Below are 17350 nucleotides of genomic sequence, written 5' to 3' on the forward strand. Positions count from 1 at the left end.
AACATGGATTTCCAAAACCAGAGCAGATTTACCAAGTGTGCATTTGTGTGCGCATATGGAAAGAGAAGAGAGAGGGAGATGTTTCTTCCACGCCTCCTCTTCCCCTGTCATGTATCGCTGCATTATGTTAAAAATAGATCAGGGCATGATAATAAGCTGCACTATACCTGTTCTATGTATTAGTAATTGGAGTGTACATACCCTCTGCTACTAAATACATCATGATAAGATCCAGAGGTTGAAGCCGGACTGAGAAGGAAACAACAGAAAGGAGAAAGAGTAACTTGCTAAGCTGAGCACAGCTGGCGTGGTTCCTTACTGTAGCAGCACAGAGAAAAATCTCTTTGGAAGCACTGTTTGATGGCTAGATGGGAAAAAAAATAGCTTAATTAGTTCTGTGAAGCCAGACTGGACCGTTTAGGACAGACAAACTTGCATATACTGGCCTTTTTTTAACATAGGCTAAACTCCATGCACCCTGTACGCTTAGACAGAGAAACACCTACATGCACAATAGTATTTGTTTGTAAATGATTAAAAATACAAGCAAACAGAAGGACATTTCAAACATGGTAGAAGATGAGTGTAGTTTAGTTCCTTTGTAAGGCTTTTCCATTTGCATCTAAGATAAGTTATGTGATTTAGCTCAGTATTTGCAGTATTCCCTAAGGTCTGTATAGGACAGATCCCAGACTACCTCAGTCATTTATTGAATCATTTAATGCAATTGAATTCTGAGTGACAGCCAAAATTATATGTAGTTAGTAAAAAATGTTGTTGTATTTAATCATATAATTGTGCATCCATTTAGATTAGCCCAGCAATCATAAGAACCCTTATACACAAGTAGCTTTACCTATGTGACTCGTCGTTAGTAAGTAGGAAAGCTCACTCAGAGGGCGCTCTCATGCAGAGAATTTGAAGAATGAGGCCTAGCTATATGCCAGCAAGACACATTTCTAATAAACCACTATTGTAGATGAGGATCGTGTTTAAATTAGCCATCTTGTTGCAAAGTAAAAGATGCTACCCTGGTGATAACTCACATGGAAGAAATTATGAAGAAATTTTTGGTATATATTACCAATTTAACTGTATAAGGAGGGAAAAAAAGTGTTAAATAATATTTCAGCCTAGATTCCAGCCTAGATACCCATTGAACCTTTCCTGCCAGTACCCATTGAACTGCCCTGCCAGTCCATTCGCCGCCTGACAACTTCTGAACCTGTTAGTAACTATCAGCCAAATTCGAAAGTATAAGTAAAGTTTCAAAATGCATTGTTTTGCCCCTAAGATTTGTGAAAAGAATTCTCAGAATAAACCACAGAGAAACAGATTAGTGTTCTCGGTGAGAGAAAGGCATTTACAATTCAGCTGCTGCATATACTCTATAGCAGCAGCCATCTGGTCCAGCAGCGCCATGCATGCTTCCGGACTTCTCATACCGTTGTTTGGCTACTGTAGTTCTGTAATAGCTGGAGGTGTGATGAGAAACCGGTGTGACCGTGGCCTCCCGTCAGTGGTCTAAAGGAAGTAGCTCACTGAACAACTTTGTTGTTTAGTTAAATTGCCTGTTTAATGAAATATCTTAAGGTTAGAGCCATTTGGTGCAAAATCCACCATTTGAAAAGAGGAGGATATTCAATGGCAAATCAAGCCATAAGCGATGCAGAGATTTTATGATGTCCGCTTGCAGGTAACGCGCTTGGTTCATTCCATATGGCTGGTAATTGCTGTCAGAGTAAGTCACAAAGTGAGCCAGTGTCTTTACTCACAAATTGTTGAAACATTTTCCAAGTCAGAAAACAACCGATTACTTGAGTCACAAGCTTGTGACTCAGGACACCTGATTTAACTTTCTGCTGCACCTTAGACTTTTGGAGTTACCATAGGCAAGCATTTAAAATATGGCTGTGCTGCAGCCTGCAGTGAAGCATCAAGGTCTGCTAGTTAGTTTTTAATGAGCTATCTTAGAAGCAATCTGTGGCAGTACTCAGTTAACTTATCCTCAGCTTCATTTCCAGTTCATCTGTTAATTTAATGTGTGACAGCTGGATTTCAGGGTGTTTCATGAAGTTCAGCAAGGATCAAATATAATCCAGCACCCTGATCAATCATATAAAATAAATTTAGCATTAAATGACCCAATGGTCAGCTCGAGCTAGATGTTAATTGTCTAACCATAGGGACTCAATTGACTTTGTAAAGATGGGCTCTGTAGGGCTGAAGGTGAAGGCAAAATAGCTAGCAAAGAGCCCCAAGAGGCCATATTTGGAACATGATTCATTTTGCCTAATGTCAGAGGTCCCCAACCCTAGTTACCTTTATAACTGGTGGAGAGTTTAATGCCTTTTGGAGAGTGATTAATCTACATTATTTGAGGCATCACCTTGATGAGGTAAACTGTTCGGTAGACGGGCATCTAGCTGAGATGGGAATCTAGAAGCAGACCTCCATACTGGGCCAGGTGAATCCAACCTTGGAGTCTTTCCAGTAAGTGACCTTGCTTATTTAAAGATTGAAGTAGTGTATCTGTACTACAGCTTACAGATAAGGGAAGAAACACTCTTGCCTGACTCTGCTTTAGCTCCCTGCTATGTCTCCCTGTCATGTTCAGGGAATGAATACCTTGAGGAAGCTGCAGAAAGACAAGGTGGAGGTCAGACCTCTTATCAGACCAATAGGTGTAGCTGGGAAAATGATAGAAGCTTTCAAGCCCTTCTTGAGGATATTAATATGCATGGACAGTATGTTAACAGGAAACCTTTCAGCATCTTAGATGAGATAGCTGAACTTTATTTCAGTGAAACAGCTGAGCTCAGAAGTGTCAGTCGTGAGAAAAACCTCATCAACATTTGCAGTTTTATTAGGAAGGATGCTGTCAAACGAAGCCTATAAAATGTCATATTGTTAAGCTCAGCATAATCGATAGCGGAATTTTATAGCATTGGAAAGGAAAGGAGGGTTTTTACCTGTACTTTGTGATCAGCGTTCTTGGGTTTATTAGCATCGCTGTTTCAACCCGAGGAGAAGCGAAAAGGCTTCATTGCTCGCCGAGGAGGATGAAGTGAGAGCAAAACGCCACGAGAGGGAGCTGCGGGAAGCAGCAGAGCTGTCGGGTTTCTCCTCATTGAGCAGCGTGTTACTCGGAAAAGGCACTCGGCAAAAAATAGTTAAACTTTGAAGCTTACAGCACCTTTAAAATAAAGTTTCTTCTGGGAGGGAACTTGCCTGAAACGTTAGAAAACGCTATCGAGAAAAACAAGCAAAACCCCACAAAACCTGTGTGAAGCTCATTTAAAATGCCTTTTAAGTGTCTATTAAAAATGAAATCTTCAATAGATAGCACAATGCCTATAATCTTAAGGTCAAATGTTTTAATTTCTGCTTCCTTTATATTTATTTCAAATAGCACGATACATTATCTAATATAGACGTGATGCTGTTTTGCTGCTGAATACGAGCATCGGAGCGTACGAGGGGACAGACCTGCTTAGATCATTTGGCTCCAAGCCCCACGATAACAGCTCCATTCTCCACTTGTCTCACTTGTAGTACTTATTTCTCTGTACTGTTAAGAGTCCTCCACTGGAAAAACTCCGGATGTTTTACAGACTTCAGCAGGAATTAAATGCATATCTGAACTCCTAGCCAGTCTTAAAAAATGAATGTGGCAGTAAATGGCTCAAGTCATGTCAAATATATAGGGCTAAACGTGGATATTAATTATATAACCAGAGGGACTCAATTTACTTTGTAAAGCAATTAAAAGAAGACAGAAACTTAGAGTCTGTTTCTGGAAAAGAGTAATGTCTGTTTAAAAATAACTTCCTACCCAGAATAGCCTGCCTGTCTCACATAATATCAATTGTGGGGAAAAAAACCCACAAAACCAACAGGCATTTACAGCACTGCTTCTTTATGGAAAAATCAAACCCAAGTTTTAAAACAATAGAAGTTGACAGTTAAGTGCCCAGATCCACATTTAGGCATGTAAACCAAGGATTTGCTTTTCAAACTGGCTGAACAACACATTAAAATTTAACTTCCCCTTGTGCTTATTCTCCATGGGCAAGTTAAAGCAATGAAAGAAGCCGTTGTTCGTGTGGACAGGTTTAAGGAGATAGAGGGTTTGGGTTTTTAATATCAAGTACAGTTTAATATTGCTCTGGATTATTCTAGTAGTCTGGTAGTCTGCGTCTTTTTTTTTTTTTTTTTAATGTATTTCTCACTTCAGAGTGGATAGGCAAGGACTCCTTTTTCAGCACACTAATCAGAGCTGGAGTTTGTTCCATAAACAAAGTAGATCTGTATGAAAACTTCATTAACCTAAAGCACTTGCTCCGCCAGGCATCCTGATGGAAAGTTGGTGTATTCTTGGATACTTCACTGCATTTTAGTTTTGCTTTGAGTGGTATTCATAATACCCTCTTCTTTATAGTGTACACTCTGAAACCACCATTGAGTGATCTGGACCCAGCTGTCAGTGAGAGCATCTGGCTGGACAGAATGCCAGGATCAGACATCTTCAAATATCTATATTTGGAGCAAGTTCAGAGGAGGGCCATGAAGATGAGAGGGCTGGAGCACCTCTCCTATGAGGACAGGCTGAGAGAGTTGGGGTTGTTCAGCCTGGAGAAGACTCTGGGCAGACCTTATAGCAGCCTTCCTGTACCTGAAGGGGCCTACAGGAAAGATGGGGAGGGACTGTTTACAAGGGCAGGTAGTGATAGGACAAGGGGTAATGGGTTTAAACTGAAGGAGGGTAGAGGTAGGTTAGATATGAAGAAGAAATTCTTCTCTATGAGGGTGGTGAGGCACTGGAACTGGTTGCCCAGAGAGGTTGTGGAGGCCCCATCCCTGGAAGTGTTCAAGGTCAGGTTGGATGGGGCTTTGGGTAACCTGGTCTAGTGGAGGCTGTCCCTGCCCATGGCAGGGGGGTTGGAACTAGATGATCTTTAAGGTCGCTTCCAACCCAAACCATTCTAGGATCTACTGGTGCACCATCTTCAAAGCAGCATAGTCAGATAAACAGAAAGGAAAGCAACAAGACTCCTCATGTGACTCACAAGGTCTTTGCGCTTCAATGTTCACCCTTCATAATCACTTTAGAAATCAGCTTCTAGCAATGGGCTAAAAAAACTACAATAGTTACTTTTGTCTTCAGAGTATAGCACAGCATCAACACTTCTGATCCACCTTTTTTATTGCTATCCTGATTTAAATATATTAGAAAGAGACAGCATGTTTGGTTGGTCTACTCAGTACTGCACTTAATTAATCCTTCTTCCAGGAGCATCATGCTTTAAGTTTTTCTGTGACATTTTCCCCTTTGCCCTGTTGTGAATGTGACTATAGTAGGATTTACAAAAAGAGAGTTTAATGCATACAGGCATGACAGCAGAAACATGAGCTGAGGTTGTATTTGTCTTGATTGTTTATTTCAAAACTATAGTGAGAAAGCTTCAAAAACCACCTGAAAGCTCTCTGAGAGACAGCATTTGGGAGCCAGGGGCTATTACCTTTATACTTCAGTAGAATCTCTTTGCTTTTATGTGACTGTTTCTAAAGTAAAAAAAAAAGTTGAAGACAGGGAGAAAAAACATCAATTCTGAGTGCCTTTCTCAGGCAAAATTTTACTGAAACTAGGAAGTTCATAAACAAGGACTTCCAGACATGACAGAAAGAAACTTTTAACTCTTGTCTGACACTTTCAAAATTATTTGGTGAGAAAGGATGGGGTTGTATGCTGAAGCAATCCGTGGCAACACAAACAGCTCCATTTCCACTCTCTTCAATGAGTTCAATACGCTCTAGGTGATGCCACTGTTAAGGGTGAGCATCAAACATCAGTTACATTATTTACTTTGTTATGCCATCAGGGTTCTTGCTTGCATTTTCAACTGTGACTCAGCCAGTAACATATTACCTTCAGTGTTAAAACTCCAAGAACACTTAGCAATATGTATCTATCAGTCTTTTAAATATCTTTTCTTTAAAAGGCCTTCACTTTTTAAAAAAATAAATACTAATAAAATACACTTGGAAAGGGAGAACATGTATCTGTTTTACTGCTTTAAAATTTGTTTCCCAAATTCTGCACTCCTGTTAATCTGCACTTACCAGCAATAAAACACAAGTGAAATCCTGATCCTTAGAACATCACATTATGCCTATACTGGGTGTACCTTTAGTATGTTTAAGTCTAAATGCATCCTGCAGCTGTTTCAGTTGGTTTTCAGATGAGCGCAGCCTAGCACATGGGCCAGCAGACAGCCACTCCGTGTTCCAACACTTACCACATCTGGACAAAAGGGGAAGGAAAACTGTGGGGTATACTGCAGATTCCACCTATCTGGAAGTCCACATTCCCATTAATAGAGCAAATGGAAACTAATTAGCTTCTCTCTGGCTGTCTCGACAAATTTTTAAAGAATAAAGAATATTTTAAAAAGTTCTCTGCTGTTCACTGTATAAAGATACATGAAGGCTGCTTTGTTGCATACAGGAAACACAGCTAGAGGCTCTCTTTTGTGCAAGTGTCTGACTCCCAGATTTACTTTTTCTAATTTGAATTCCAGATCTGCACGGTGCTTCACTTTTACAGTAGTCAAAGAGTCTGTAACTTTATACCACAGTAAATAAAAAAAAAAAAGCATTAGTACATCCATCTTATATCCAGTTTATTTAATACCATAGCAGTAAATACAGATAAGAGTTCTCAAATCTGGCAGTGCTAGAGCTGGTGAGATACAGCTGCCTGACACATCAACAGTCTATTAGTAGTTCTGTGTGCTGGAAACCTGAAGGGTGTACATGTCTTCAAGTTCAGCCCAATGGATATTGCAATACAGTTAAATACATTACTCCTGATATGTCAGAGCAGCATCTGCATAGAAATAAAGCAACACTGTGCCTGTCAACACTGAGAACTATATTCCAATATTTGTAGTCTTAAAACAAGTGAAATAAACAGTATCTTTACTTAAAAAAGGAAGTGATCTTAGGTCATCACTTATTAAAATGTGCTTTAGTTTTATTTTACAACAGTAGTGCTAAGATTATGTAACTTTATGTTATCTTATGGGGGTGGATATTTGAAAATCAGTATTCTGCTGAGAATGATAAAGTAATCTTACTAGTTTCAATGCAGGTAAAATTTCAGAGCAGAGATAGGCTTCAACTCAGCAACTTACAATGACTGAATCCTAGCTGACCTCTGGAACAGGTAGGAGGCAGTAATTCATCTTCAGATCACTTATCTTCCCTTTCATAATTTCTGTATGAGCACAGCACTTTCAAACACGCTGGGCTAAGTCCTTCCTTAGTTAAGTCTACGCTAAGAGCTCTGAATGTCAATTGATAACATATTTAGACCCATCTGATGTTTAATATCCACATTTGAAAAGTGTGGCTAACATATTCCTTGGTGCTCTCTCAAGAGGCATTTCAATACCATAGTGATGACTAGTTTTAAAGTCATCAGTCCTTAAGAAAAACACTCTATGCAGGTTTGGAGCACAGGTCTTACCAGCAGGCTGACCTTTAAATCCAGGCAGGCATCCTAAAGAACTTGTGCTCCTTACCGGTCCGTATGCTTTTCAAGCTTCTAATCCCATCTAAGAATTGAACAGTCACATTCACCTTACAGGTAAGGAAACTTTGTTACAGCCCATGAAAACTGCTCTGTGAAAGGGATGAGCCCTAGATGTTACACTGGCCCTAGGCATAAAATTATTTCACTAAACAATGACCTTGCCAAAACAGTCCAACGCTCACTGACTAACATTCCACTAACATTGCAGTTCGCACCCTCCTCAACCCTCTCTACTTTCTTTCATCACCTAAGAAAAAAAAAAAGATACTGAAACAGGAGACAATACTGCTTTGTTTACCTGTTTCCCTACTTCTGGTGCTTCTGCAAGGCAGCTTTGCAGGTAAATACCTTTTGTAGATTTGGTGTCTAAGCATTTAATCCATATGAATTTCAGCAGGTGTTAGGCACTTTTAGGCACACGAGAATCTAAGCCATCCTTCCTTGAGTTGAATACAAATACATTATCACATCCAGCAGCAGTATTTTGCTTTTCTTTAGTACAAGGGTTCTTGCACCAAAAAAACCCCAAACTATTTCTCATGATTCTGAAGAATTTGATCAGCAAGGCTGAGTTTATTGGAAATAACTGTTTATACTTCAGTTGCACCTAGAAGCTTTATCCAAGACCATGCTGGTATTGAATAAATAGAAACTAGAACTCTCCTCTGAAGAACTTACAAGATAAAGGGTGAGAGGAACATCTTAAGAGTTTAAGTGACATAGCCCTAACACAGTAAATCTGTAGTAGAACTGGAAATAGAAGGTCAGGTCTTCTAGGTCTAGACCCTGTCGACTTGACCATACTATCTCCTCCCTTTGGTTTCCATTGTCTTACTCCTCCAGACATTAACCTTTGGAAGAAATTGACTGAATCCCAGGAGCTGCCCGTGCTCCATTATTTCAGCTCGTTCCTACTTCAAGACTAACCATCTTTTACACAGATTTCCTTCTCTTTCCAAATACATTGTTGATTAACTTGGCCATTGACCTTGATCCACTTGGTCGTCTCTTTTCCTTCACTTTGAAATTTGAGGTGATATTCCTCAGGACTTTTGTGAACATTGACATAACTTCCTGACAATGTTCTGCTGCAGACAGTTCCCAGAATTGGCACTTGTTATCCATGGCCAGCTTCTGTCCTTCATCCCAGCCAACTTCTCTCATGTGGCATAAATCCTGTTTATTACCAACCAAAAATACTGATGACTCAACCATTCTGAAATCAAAAAGGTTCTGATTAGACTAAAGATACATTACAATATTATGCTGTATGCTGTGCTATATACAGACTGTATGAAAAGTATGTATGTTCAGGATAACAGGCATTGCACAAACCCCAAAAGAACAAACCAAACCCCTAACCTTGCCAGGTAGAGTTATAGTTTTCCATTTGCTGTAGTCAAATGTCAAAGGATTTTCCAGACAAGCTATTCTCTACCAGTAAATTTTCATTTTAGTTCCTCTACTCTGTGAAGTCATGTATTTTTCATCCAGTGCAGTTTTCATACTCTTTACTGCTGAGTATATTGTCAGCTTCTGGACTTCATGAAGAAGCAAGCTGATCATTATCTCCATTTGTAGATAACAGAATAGAGTCAAAGAGATGCATCAGTGTCAGTGGCACAATTCAGAAGAAAACACAGGAATCCTAATTTCAAGCTTTTGCTAAAATTACTCCTTCCAGAGAAACCTTAATTAGGAAAGGTCAGCAGTAACATAGACAGAAAAGTGGTTTGTGGGTTTTTTTTTTTTATACTCAACTTCTGATACAAGGAAAGGATTTCACTCTCATTTATTTAGAAAGCCCTTCAGCTGACTGATGCAGGAATACACACCACCACATGTACTCAGAATTGTAATTTTAGTGATTCTTTTTGAAAGTAGTTTGTTTCTTACCATATGGTCACCCATGTGCACAAATAATGTTGGGGCCACCATTAAAGGCAGTTGAGGAGACATTCATGGTATTATGTTCATTTATTGTCAGAAATGCTTTCTTCAACCCTCACACTGGTGCACCTCCATTGGTAACAGAGTAGGGGAATAAAAGCATAGACTGGCTATGCCAGCTTTTTACCCATGTAAATCATATCCAACAGATTTATGGCAATTATTTAAATAGTAGTGCTGTAAGAAAGAACAACAATCCTGATGTACTTTGCTTTGGATACAGTGAAATAGATTGCAATTTGCAACAGAGTTTACCTTCAGGTACCTTATTGTTGGTATTGTGTTATACTGCCAGGATGCTGCTAGATTTTAGTTGCTACTAGGATACCTACAGCTCACAGAAATGTTCTCAGATTTTTGTATGTTTGCTGAGGGGAAAAAAAATAATGCCACTTACTTTTTACAAGCTCCTATGTGAGACTCTCGGATCCTGTACAGCAATGCTTTTGCAAATGCAAATGATGCTCTGTCACTGATGTCGTAAACAATGATAAATCCATCAGCCCAGTGGAGCTCGTCTGTGAGGGAGAGCTTCCCCCGCTGAGGCTGAAAGAAGTTCAAATTCACATGCAAAAAGAATGTTACTGTTGTCACTTCAGAGCATTTTCTTTGTCACTGTGAATGTGAGAATGTTGTATCTTTTATTGCAAAAGATATTAATAGGTCTAGGTGCTGGCATTGAATTCAGGGCAGTCCTGCTCCAAAAGCCTAATAAATAACCATCACTACAGATGGCACTTTGGATCACTGACAAATTCATTATGAAACATTTACACTTTGTTTAAGCAGGAAAATTGCATAACCTGTACAGCCATTGCTTATGCTGAATAATCTGCAGAGTTACATGAGAATGAAACATACAGGAGCCATCAATATTTGTGCAGTTTCTGGTTATAGCTCTGTTTTGCATGTTCCTAATATTCTGACTACAGTAAGCTTATATATTTTCATTTGTTTTGTCTCTTCTTTGCATTGTTCAAGTCTGAAACAGTATTTACCCATAGGATAAATTTCTAGAGAGCTAGGGAAAAAAAGCCTCCTTTCAATCTGCAGTTGACTTTAATAAAACTAGTGACAAAAGTCACTCAAGTGATAATGGGGTTATACCAATCCTTGAGTCCATTCACCCCTAGAAACTGTCACACTTACGATTTCTAGAAAGCAACAGCTGCAAACTGTCCCATTAAGCTAAGAAATGTAATTTCAGAACTGTTTTAAATTAGCTTATCCTTGCAGAAGATTTGGCAGCAGCTAGCAAGACCATGCAACTCAAGATAGGTAAAATACTGGAAGCTGATCAGGAAAAAATAAAAATAAAAAATTGACTTTTACTCTGTGGAAACCCCATCTTGAATAGTAATTTGAGGACAGATTAAGTTGTTCCCTCACTAGTATGTTACTACTTGCAACGTATAACCTCCACTGACATCCTACCCTGGCTGCCCTGATTAGCCCAGCATCAGGGCAGCACCACAGCATCATAAATAGCTGGACTGGGAAGGCCGTAACTTACCATGAGGGATGGTAACTGAATGCTGGCAGTGAAAGGGGATGCATGAGAAAGAAAAGATGTAACAAGTTTCCAGAACTGTCTGAAGACTTCAGTATCTTTAATACAAGAGTTTTCTAACCCTGTGGTGACTGTGCAGCAGGTTTAGGGGTAAGAAAGGTGACTTGTGTCACAGCTGTTTCCCAGATGGATGAAGGGACAGTGAGCTTTGCAGTAACAGCAGTCCAGCTACTGGAGGGAAGCCTCAGAGAGCAGGAAGATTTCAGGAAGCAGAAATAAAAATGGCAACTCTTCTTTCCCCAGTCTGGCCTCCTCTCAGGACCTGCTTTTCTTCCCCAGCTCCCATGGGACAGACGACCTCCATACCCTCATCCATCTCTTTCTAGAATCACTAGTTTTATCAGACAAAAGCAATATAACCACTACTCGCTGCCTACTCCCCTGCAGGCACTAAGAAGTCAGGAAGAAAGCAGCAAACAGCTAAAGTTAGGCCTTGTTCCTAAGGAAGGACTTGTACAAGACAGCTCAAAAAGCACGGGCAGAGGAGTTGCCCTTATCACAGCTGATCTCTGGTCTCCTTAAAAGCAAAAATGTACCCAAACTGTAGCAACCAAAGTCTCTACCCATAATGTAGTCTAATCTGCTTTACCATAGCTAGCTGCCACTCCCAACATTTCAAGTATCTTAATAAAGATTTGTTCACATGCCACAGGATTTAATATGACAGTAAGTGGAAGCAATAGGTGGGCTTAGGAAAGAGGTCTGAGATAGTTGGAAGCAAGTCCACAGAACAGTATCTTCTAACAGATTGTATGGCAAGGGCCAGCTCCATGGAGCAGCGTGGCACAGTGGCTATGGCAGGATCCCTGTTGCCCTGGGACAAGCAATGCTGTTGCTTGTCTCTAGGATGGCTGATTTGTTCAGTGGTTCATTTTGTGTGCTCACTGTGTTAAGTTTTTAAGTCCTTGACTTTATGTCTGAGTCAGACTTTCAGTGCTTTGGCTTTAGCATTCATTATCCTAGCTGGTAAGAGGCAAGATCACTGCCCAGAACAGATCCTTGTGAGCTAATGCAATCAGACAGACCTACCTAGGTCTGCACGTGTTACACAGTACCAAAGCTTCCCTATTCCTGTAATAGCAGGAAAGAAATTAATACAAAAAACGTTATAATAAAGTGGTTTATTGTGATCAAAGTTCAACTGTCAACACATACAAGCCTGCATTATGGCTTTCCTTGGATCTGTTCTGTGAATGCAAGTCTTACTTCCAGGCCTAACTACTTTGACCATTTCTGCAGACATTTAATAAACTGCTTGCTTTACAAACTAAATTTCATCCATATAGGGCATTTGAGAAAACTGCATATAGTCCTATAACTTATCTCTGTATTTACCTATATAATGCAGAAGTGGGAAAGTTTATTTGTTAGTAGTATTCCAAAGGCCTTCTTCCATGAAATGAGAAAGTTCTCAGCAGTTCTGAGCCACAGCAACTACAAAATGTCGGTCTTTTCAAAAAAACAGCACGCACAAATTCAAGGAACCAGACAAAGGTTGTAACCCCCCCAACACTTTCTACCATTACACAGGTAGAATGAGGAACAGCCTTTCTTTACCCCCTTAAATTCTCACCTGTGAACAAGGGTCATAAATTTCCAAGTGTATCTGTCTCCCATCCAGGCATAAGTGTTTGGTGTAGATGCATTCTAAAAGATTCAAGGTGTTCAAAGAAAATGAGCATTAGAGTGACTGGAGATGGTAAGAAAAGGTGGCAAAGGTGAAATTCACTAATACTGAGGGGACATTTAGTTCCTTGAGTATTGTTTAGTTTGTGGGGGTTTTTTGGGGGGGGGGTTGTTTTGGGTTTTGTGTTGTTTTCAGCTTTTCTTGACACACACTGGAAACAAACCTATTTCATTTTGCAACACCTGAGCTCCCCAGCCCTTTAGAATGACCAACACCACTTCACTGTGGTGTTACCATGGAAATGTTGGTGCAATTAATGCTTTTAGACCCTAGTTTTCCTCGTCCAAAATGGAGGCAAAGGGGATGCACAATGCTGAGAATCAGCTAAATACTGATGACTACTCAGCTTGCTACCAAGGTTCAAGATTACAAAAGTAGTAAGCCAGCCTATGTGTAAGTTCTGATTCTGCACAAAAGTCATTATCTGGTAATAATGTTTATTTACCATGAAATCTGGTGCTTTAAGAGTTCTCATGCTAAGTAGCATTAGATCAGTAGTATTTACAGGATCATACCCCTAGACCAGATCCTAAGATATTTCCATAGTGTCAGTTCTCCAATTTAGGACTCTCCACCAGCACTAGGAACCCTGGCAACTCTAGTGCATAGAGATCATCACTATTATTTTCAGCAGTGAGTTGTCCTAAGCAAGCGTAACCAACTTTTGTTCATGGCACTGGTCACCAACAAGCTGTCTACAGTACAATTCCTCAGAGTAACTGAACTACAAAGACGAGATCTGGTGTTGACACTACTGAAAATACACTTCAAACCGTGTGTAATAAGGGCTATGGTCTCTGGAACTGAGCATCTTCAGTTCAGCACCATGTTCATCTTAAGCATTCTTCATGCATATCTTAGAGTTCATCTGATGAGCTATCAGTCCCAAGCATCCCAGTGTATCAAATCTGCAGCCCCTTGGTAGTTTCCACGATTAAACAAATTTTAATTAATACTTTGATTCCATTAAAAGTGTTCTAGGAGGACTTATCACCCCTATTCCCACTTTTCTCTTCCTTTCTAGAAATAGAGCTAAACTTATCTTCCCACAAACATTTGTTTAAAATGAAAGTGTTCTGGGGGGTTGACATGTCTTTTCTAATACCTGCAGTATCAGAGGGTCAGAACAAGGAAACCTGGTTTACTTGTAGGTGGCTTAGAACACACATGGAGCACAGAGAACACTACATAACTTAAATGTGACAGCTCAGACTCAGACAAGCCATCTGGGACAAACTGTCTTTTCAGTCTGTATTTGTATAGTAATAACATTGGTAAAACATTTATATAACTGCTTTCAGAATAAGTTCATTTGGATATATTCAGTGCAGTTTGGCTTAGTACTATTTTCATTTTTATTTGTGGATCATAGAATGCTACTCTGATTTTTGTTAAAAAATGCTTTCTCTAAAGTCCTTCACTTTAGCAGGGGAAAGTGAGGTAGATGGCAATCTCTTTTCCTTGTTAAGTTTTGGGACTCCTCACACCCCACCAGCTGGAGTGGCACATTTCTAAGGGCGTACACGTATCAGTTAAATAGTGCTTCTACCCGGGATGTGAAAGTTCAAGTCCTGCTTTGCTCTCTTCCAAGATCTTAGAAGTGTCTTAAGAATCAGCATATTTGTTCTGGCACGAATGAGAAATTCTATCCTCAGCACGGCCAGGCTTTCCACAAAGCTATCAAATCTGTGCATTCCTGCAAAAGCAGGGGGCTTTGCATTATGCTTTGATTAACCAGTAGTGCCTGATAAACAATCTGTTTCACCTCTCCTCTAGAGCCGAGAAGGAGATATTCAATAGAACAGGTGTTTGTTGGGGTTTTTTTTAAGTCTATTTCTTTACTCTCTTCTTTATCTCTTCTCTGGTTGAGCTTACTATAATCTACCCGCGCTTCGCACATGCGGCCCGGTTATCTTCCCTTCCTAAGTCCCTTCACAGCTGCTTGCGACGAGCACTTCGCCCCCGTACCCGGCTGCGCTCCTGGAGTCTGAAGTGATCTCTCCGCAGATACCTGGCTTGCCTTTTCCCGTCTTCAAAGCTCACGCTTAATCAGGAACTTTCGCTGATAAGCAAGCGAAAACTTAAATCTCTCCCCAAAGTTCTGTGAAACTGTGTTTCTACCCAATTTCTTGTTCAAGTAAGTGTTTGAAGCGTCGCATCTTGCGTTCCCCAGAGAGCCCGCACCGCTAGCCCGAGGAGGCCGCACACAGCGACACCCCTCCGCCGCCCCCTCCCCGGAGCCCGGCGGCGGCCCGCGGCGCTCACCGGCGTTGGACGCGTACTCTCCGATGAACCTCCTGGTCAGAAACCGCACCGCCAGCGCTGCGGGAGGGAAGCAGACGCCAGGTTTAGCGGGGTCCCGCCGGCCACCTCGCCGCCCGCCCCGCCCTCCGCCAAACCTGAGATAAAGTCGGCCCGGGGGGTTACCGGAGCCGCCCCTCTCCCCACCTTACCCGACTTGCCGGCTCCGCTACCGCCCAGCACGGCCAGCTTCACCTCGGTCATACCGTCGCCAAGCCGCGCCCTGCTGCCTCCATTTCTTTATAGCCGCCAGGGCCGGGCACAGCCCCTCCGGCGACACCGCCCAGCAGCCCGCCTCCTCCCTGCTCCCCTCCAGCGGCTGTCCCCGCCCCACCGGCGAGGCCGGTAGGTATACCTCCCTGCGGGAGGTTGGTAGTTTTCATCTTCTTTGACAGGCCCCCTCCTCCTCGCCCCCTCCGTCCCCGCCCTCCTTGTCCTCGTCCGCTCAGTCCCACCGCTTCGTCCCGCGCCGCGCAAACTTTCCACAGGCGGCCTTTCCACCGCCCGGCCCGGCCCGGCGCGGCCCGGCGCCTTTGCCCCCCGGTGAAGCTGGCTGGCAGGTCCCTCGCCGCCGCCTCCTCCCCTCGCTCCCAGCCCGGGCCCCACCGTGCGCAAAGCGGTTAGAAACTAAGGGGAAAAGGAAAAGAAAAAAAAAAAAGGAATGGGAATGAGAGAAAGAAAAGACATTCTCCAGCTGGTGGAGTGTTTGTTTACTTTTGCTGTAAGTTTGTTTGCAGGCTGTCATCCTTTTGTACCAGGAATGTGAAAGTGAAGAAACTAAAGTGATTCTTTTTTCTTTCTTTTTTTTTTTATTTTATTTTAAACGCTTCTGAGGTAACTTGCTGAAAGTAAGTGTTTTGCGCTTCTTTGGTGTTCCCCACCTCAGGTTTCAAAACTCTCATCACTCTCTAAACTCCTGGTCTTGCAAAAACTTAGGTGGGCCTGCCTTTTTATGTCTGCAAAAGTTTTTATTGAATTTAAATTTAAAGTTATGTGGTGGACAGTGCTTAGCTAAGGCTTTCAACACTCCTCTGAAGCAGGAAAATACGACAGATGTGGAAGGTCAGGCACAAAGGGCTAAACCCGCAGAAAAGACACCCTGGGTCTGATTTCTTTATGAGGCTCCTCAAGTGCTCTCTAATTGCTGTTTAGCTCTGAAAGTACATAAAATACTTGGGTGCATAGGTTTAGTTAGTCCCCTGGTGAATAGGAGACTGCTGTAGCATCCAGGTTACACTTGTATACTTACTCTGTTCATATTTATTTTATTTGGTTTATATAACTTGAATATATTTATTTATTCTGATATTTTTACTCTCTTCTGATGAAACTTTTGTGCATTGTATAAATCCTTCAATAAAGCACTGTGTTAGTATGCTTGCTGATGGGTATTACAGATACAACAGATTTACATGAGCTCAAAAAAAGAGGCAGACAAGGTATTTGAACATATGTTGATTACAGCTGAAGGAACTACTTAGCAGAGGAAAATATATTTAAGAATAAACATGCAGACACAACTTTGCTTTGAAGTCCCTGAGTTACACGTTGCTAATGGCTGGAGGTGTGTTCAGGGGATGGATGCCCCTATCTTGCTTTATGGGGTTTTTTTGGTAGTTTTCTGCTATTGCTCACTCACAAGACAGAAGTTACTGTCTAAAAAGAACTTTAGTCTTTACAGCTATTTTAACATTAGTTTTTGAAATAGCGGGATGCTGAGATCACTGGAGTCAGTATTGGTATAACTGGCACAACTTAATATTTTACTATTTCATATACATTGAAAGCACTGCAACAGGAAAGTCTAAAACTGCTTATCCATGTGCACCCATTATCAAGGTTGCGACTTTTGCAGGCGATTTAAATAAATGGTTCTGATGTTCCTTTCAAGCAGAGGTGTTGAGGTTTGAACCTGGCTTTCTCACAGCTCGGGAATGTACTTTAGTTTCTGTTGAAGTATGTGCAGATTATCACTATGCCGTAGAAAGGCTGATTAACACAGTTTTAACCCCTATAAAAGGTCCATTGTACAGTAGAACAGAGGTTTACTCCTAAAAGGAGTGCGCCCAAGATGTTCTCCTCAGGTTGGCTTTTTCTCCTCCCTGATTTTTTTTTTTTTTTCACTCTTTGCGCATTCATAGCAATGTTGGCTTATGATAGTCCTGTCCCTTATTCCTGCCCCTGTGGCATGGTGGGCCAGCACAGCTCTTTGTGCAGGGGTGTTGTGAAACTGAACAGAAAAACA

General features: G+C 41.3%; 1 protein-coding gene across 1 annotated transcript; it reads right to left on the reverse strand.

Annotated features, from left to right (window-relative positions):
- Positions 1-6668: 6668 nt before the first annotated feature.
- On the reverse strand, positions 6669-15364 carry RERGL (RERG like). The gene is made up of 5 exons (XM_054839131.1): positions 15258-15364; positions 15070-15126; positions 12691-12764; positions 9945-10093; positions 6669-8813 (listed from the first exon to the last, which is right to left on the reverse strand). Exons 1-5 carry the CDS (start codon positions 15307-15309, stop codon positions 8531-8533), a joined length of 615 nt encoding a protein of 204 aa, XP_054695106.1. The 5' UTR covers positions 15310-15364; the 3' UTR covers positions 6669-8530.
- Positions 15365-17350: the final 1986 nt, after the last annotated feature.

This window comes from Grus americana, chromosome 1, assembly GCF_028858705.1.
Source record: "Grus americana isolate bGruAme1 chromosome 1, bGruAme1.mat, whole genome shotgun sequence".
Taxonomy (NCBI): Eukaryota; Metazoa; Chordata; class Aves; order Gruiformes; family Gruidae; genus Grus; species Grus americana.

Coding starts and splice junctions, on each gene's coding strand:
- RERGL (XM_054839131.1), bottom strand. CDS start 15,309: ATGACCGAGGTGAAGCTGGCCGTGCTGGGCGGTAGCGGAGCCGGCAAG. Junction 15,127..15,257: donor TAGCGGAGCCGGCAAGTCGG/GTAAGGTGGGGA, acceptor TCCCTCCCGCAG/CGCTGGCGGTGCGGTTTCTG. Junction 10,094..12,690: donor TTTATGACCCTTGTTCACAG/GTGAGAATTTAA, acceptor AACTTCTTTCAG/CCTCAGCGGGGGAAGCTCTC.